General features: G+C 36.5%; 1 protein-coding gene across 1 annotated transcript; it reads left to right on the forward strand.

Annotated features, from left to right (window-relative positions):
* Window positions 1–3,014: 3,014 nt before the first annotated feature.
* LOC111199896 (glutathione S-transferase T3-like) lies at window positions 3,015–3,904 on the forward strand. Its single transcript, XM_022690511.1, has 3 exons — window positions 3,015–3,363; window positions 3,450–3,679; window positions 3,776–3,904. Exons 1-3 carry the CDS (start codon window positions 3,015–3,017, stop codon window positions 3,902–3,904), a joined length of 708 nt encoding a protein of 235 aa, XP_022546232.1.
* The last annotated feature ends 228 nt before the right edge of the window (window positions 3,905–4,132 follow it).

The following is a 4,132-nucleotide window of genomic DNA, read 5'->3' on the forward strand; positions in this document are numbered from 1 at the left end:
GGCTAGGCTCTTCACGAAGTGCCAAGTCCAAATCTAGTACACCTAATGTGAACTCAACTTTCTCTTTCCATTCGGAGAAGTTGGTTCCAGTGAGGATGGGGACAGAAGAGACCATAGATGACAAATTAGCGGGAGAAGATGCTGCATTTTAGAGATAGAACAAGTATTAATTAAGCTTCAAAACTTAATCAACACGAAAAGTTGAATGTATATGACAAGAAATTATGATGTTCCTGTGGGAATCACATAATCTCATATAAGGTCACACATTCATGGAACTTTATTGAATGATGTACCGAATTATTCAAACTAAGTTATATGTAGATATCCTTAGCCTTAGCTTTCACGATAAGAATCATTCCATTATTGAATGATGTATTGAATTACTCAAACCAAATCATATGTGGATATCTTTAGTTTACACAATACATACGCTCTTAAGTAACTGATCAATTCTCATGATTATAGTCTACCTGTGGATTACTAAATAATTCATAAGAAGATCAAAAACTTTGCTTAAATAATAATTTTTAGTTGCAACAGTTATAGGGTAAAGTCACTATGGTGATATCTAAATCCTAATAAGCACTTTATGTGAAATAATGTTTTGTACTAATTGTGTTTTATATGTATATAAATTATTTCTATACAGATTACGAATAGAAAAATTTATAAAGTGCAAATTCGGTTTTGTACGAATTATGTACAAAACGATTATGCAGTATATACAAAACACGTTGTACTAATTATGCACAGATCGATTATTATTATCAATTTTGCACAAAAACTTCACGAATCATTATTTAGGTCTTTGAAAACCCTAATTTACATAATCCCGAAATTTGCACGAAAAAGGATTTGCGGAAAAACCCTAATTCGCAGAACACCGTTTTTGCACGGATTCTGTTAAATTATAATTCGGGTTGCACAAACTATGCACGATTCTTTTAAACAGAAAATTAATTATTTCAGATGCACAGAATATGCACGATTTTATCAAACAGACCTAATATAATTTTCAGATCGCACTAACTTTGCACACATACGAAAATTAAACCCTTAAGCAGATCTAGAAATCATAATACTTAGATCTATCAGTTTCAGTTATCAAGTTCATAGATCTATTATTTTTAATGGATTAAAAATATGTTCATAACCTTGCTCTGATACCACATGTAAGTTAAAATTACATGAACCCTAAGATCTTTAAACATCTAGGTTAATCACATAATAGAATCATATGAATGTTTATAGAGTTACTTGGATTCATTGTGCCTGAGAGATCTTCCTGAATGGAAGATGAACAGCTCAATCTTTTCTAGAAACTTTTAGGTTTCTCTCGCCTCGTCTATAACGTTAGTTGTTGCTTTTAGGATATCTTTATGATGGTCTAAAGATATGTATGTATAGGTGGAGAGATGACCTAATTCCTCTTTAGGGTTTCCTTTAGATTAATCTCAACCGTCCATCAAAGTAGAGATAGATTAGGAATTACTCCATTATTTCCAATTTCATTGGTCACCAAATATATTAAGTAATATCAATATTCTAATAGAAAACGGATAACTATAAGACCATATAATACGGAAATGAAATATTCCTTACACTTACATCTCCCTATATTTTTCACGATCAGTTAGAGCAACATTATCGGGCTTCTAAGCCTCGTTGCTTAGCCCAATTCGGCCCAAATTTAAATCAAAATTGGAGAATAATAAAAGAGTCGTTTTTCAGGTAAGAAGTTTTTGGCCGAAGTGCTTGTGTCACGTGGCAAGTGGTAATAGGAAGTAGGAAGCGGTAGAGAGAAGTGGTCGTTCGGTCTCCATCCATTCTCTTCGTCTCCCTCTTCTCTCTCTCTCTCTCTCTCTCTCTCTCTCTCTCTCTCTCTCTCTCTCTCTCTCTCTCTCTCTCTCTCTCTCTCTCTCCGGAGAAGGCGATTTCTCGAGCAGTGAAGAAGCGTCGCTTACCACACCGATCTACCGTTCAATCCAAAGCTCTACCGCCGCATCGAATCTCCACCAGGTTCGTCCTTCTTCTCTGAACTTATTTATTGCGATAATCGGTGAGATTTGTCGATCTAATATTTTTTTTGGTTTGATTCCTTTTTGCATGCGTGGTGTTTGATCTCGGTGTGCATCGTCTCACTATTCTCTCTCTCTCTCGACGGTAGATTTCGGCCACCGTCGTCTATTCTCACCCAATCCACAAGGATCTCGCCGTCGTGCTCCGAATTGAAACGATACAAGGTTTGTCTTCTATCTCTGTTAATATTCTATCTCTGTTATAGCCAAAGATTTAGAGGAATCATATAAACTAATTGATTGGTTTGTCACTGAATGTTTGGTTGTATAGTTCGTGTGTATAGTTTCTGAATGTTTGGTTGTATAGTTTATGATGGTTTTGTTGGCGAGGAATTTGATTGTGAACTGATCTGTGTTTGATTGTATAGTCGATTGATTTGTGTATTTTAGATTAAATTTTGGATTTTATACTCGATGGATTTGTGTTTGTTTGACAATTTGAATGTATACTTGATTGATTAGTGAATTCGACAATGAAAACAAAGAAGAAATTTAACTAAGTAGGTGTGGACATTTAAGGAAGACGTTGTAGTGAGTGTTGTAGTTAGTTTGGTTTTGTAGTTATTAGTTTCGAACTAATAAGCCGTCTGTAACGAGTATAAGTTTATTGTTTGGCTCTTTGTAAGTGGAGTGTATTTTGTTTCTAACCAAATGAAAATCATATTTAGTTACTTGATTGTTTTGATGGTTGTTATGCTTGTAATAACAATTGATTAGACCCTAGTAGTTGATGGTTAGGTCTTTATTTAAAGCTCTTTGATGGTTGTTATCCTTGTCTTTATGATATCTTTCTCTCTTATTTCTTTATATAATCCGCAACAAGCTTTAATTCTTGTTGTGGTAATCTCTTTCTCTCTTGTTTATCTCTTGTTTCTCTCTTGTTTCTCTCCGGTTTCTCTTTCTTTCTTTTATAATCCTCTCATTCTGCTCGCTATGGATTCAACGAATCCACTGAATCCATATAGTGACTCCCGTAGCTATAGCTATCTTTTCCACAGTCAAAACTTCCAGTATGGAAGTTATCCTTCGAGTCAAAATTTTGGAGGAGGATCCGAGATACCTCCTTTTAGTTCACAACAACCCGACGCTCCAGCTTCACGTGAAGACCCACCAGTTGCCTCTAGGGAGAGAAGGCAATGGACTCCAGCTGATGACGAGGTCGTAATAAGTGTGTGGCTCAACACATCTAAGGATGCTGTTGTTGGAAATGAACAAAAATCCGGGACGTTCTGGAAACGTGTTGCTGAGTATTATGCATCAACCCCACATACTAAAGAGAGTGGTGAACCTAGAGAGTGGCTCCATCTTAAGCAGAGGGGCAAAAGATTAATGACTACACCAACAAATTATGTGGTGCATACGCGGCAGTAGAGAGACATATCAGTTCTGGTCAGAGCGACACTGATGTCCTCAAGGTGGCTCATGATATTTACTTCGCTGATCACAAGAGGAAATTCAATATGGAGCATGCGTGGTGTGTGTTAAGGTTTGAGCAGAACTGGCTCAGCCTTAACACTCCTAAACCTACCGGGAGTTCAAAGCGAAACGCTGGAGAGTTTTGTTCGCAAACATCAAGCACTACTGTTGGTGATCAAGAGGTGCGTCCAGAGGGTAGCAAGGCAGCTAAAGCTAGAAGGAATAATACTCAAGGAATAAAATCTATTGCTGATTAAACGACCGTCATGGAGTTGAAGAAGGAGGATCTCATGATGAAGGAGAGATTGTCAAAGCTTGTCATTCTAGACACACTCCTAGCCAAGCCAGGACCACTAAGCGAGGCTGAGGAAGTTGTGAAGAACAAGCTGCTCGCTCAGTATTTCTGAAAATGTTGTCGCATTTATTATGTATCTGTTTCCTGAAAATGTCTTTTAAATTCTGTGTTTTTTGCTTCCATGTCTAATGTATTTCTGCTTCGTAGTAATGAAATAAATGTTTCCTTAAATTATTGTTTTTCTGTTTACTTTCGTGATGTCTAATGTACTTTCGTAGTAATGAAATAACTGTTTTTGCAGGTTTATTTAAATGGGGAGATATAGTTACAGCCAACCTTC

The sequence above is a fragment of the Brassica napus genome, chromosome A8 (genome assembly GCF_020379485.1).
Source record: "Brassica napus cultivar Da-Ae chromosome A8, Da-Ae, whole genome shotgun sequence".
NCBI lineage: Eukaryota > Viridiplantae > Streptophyta > Magnoliopsida > Brassicales > Brassicaceae > Brassica > Brassica napus.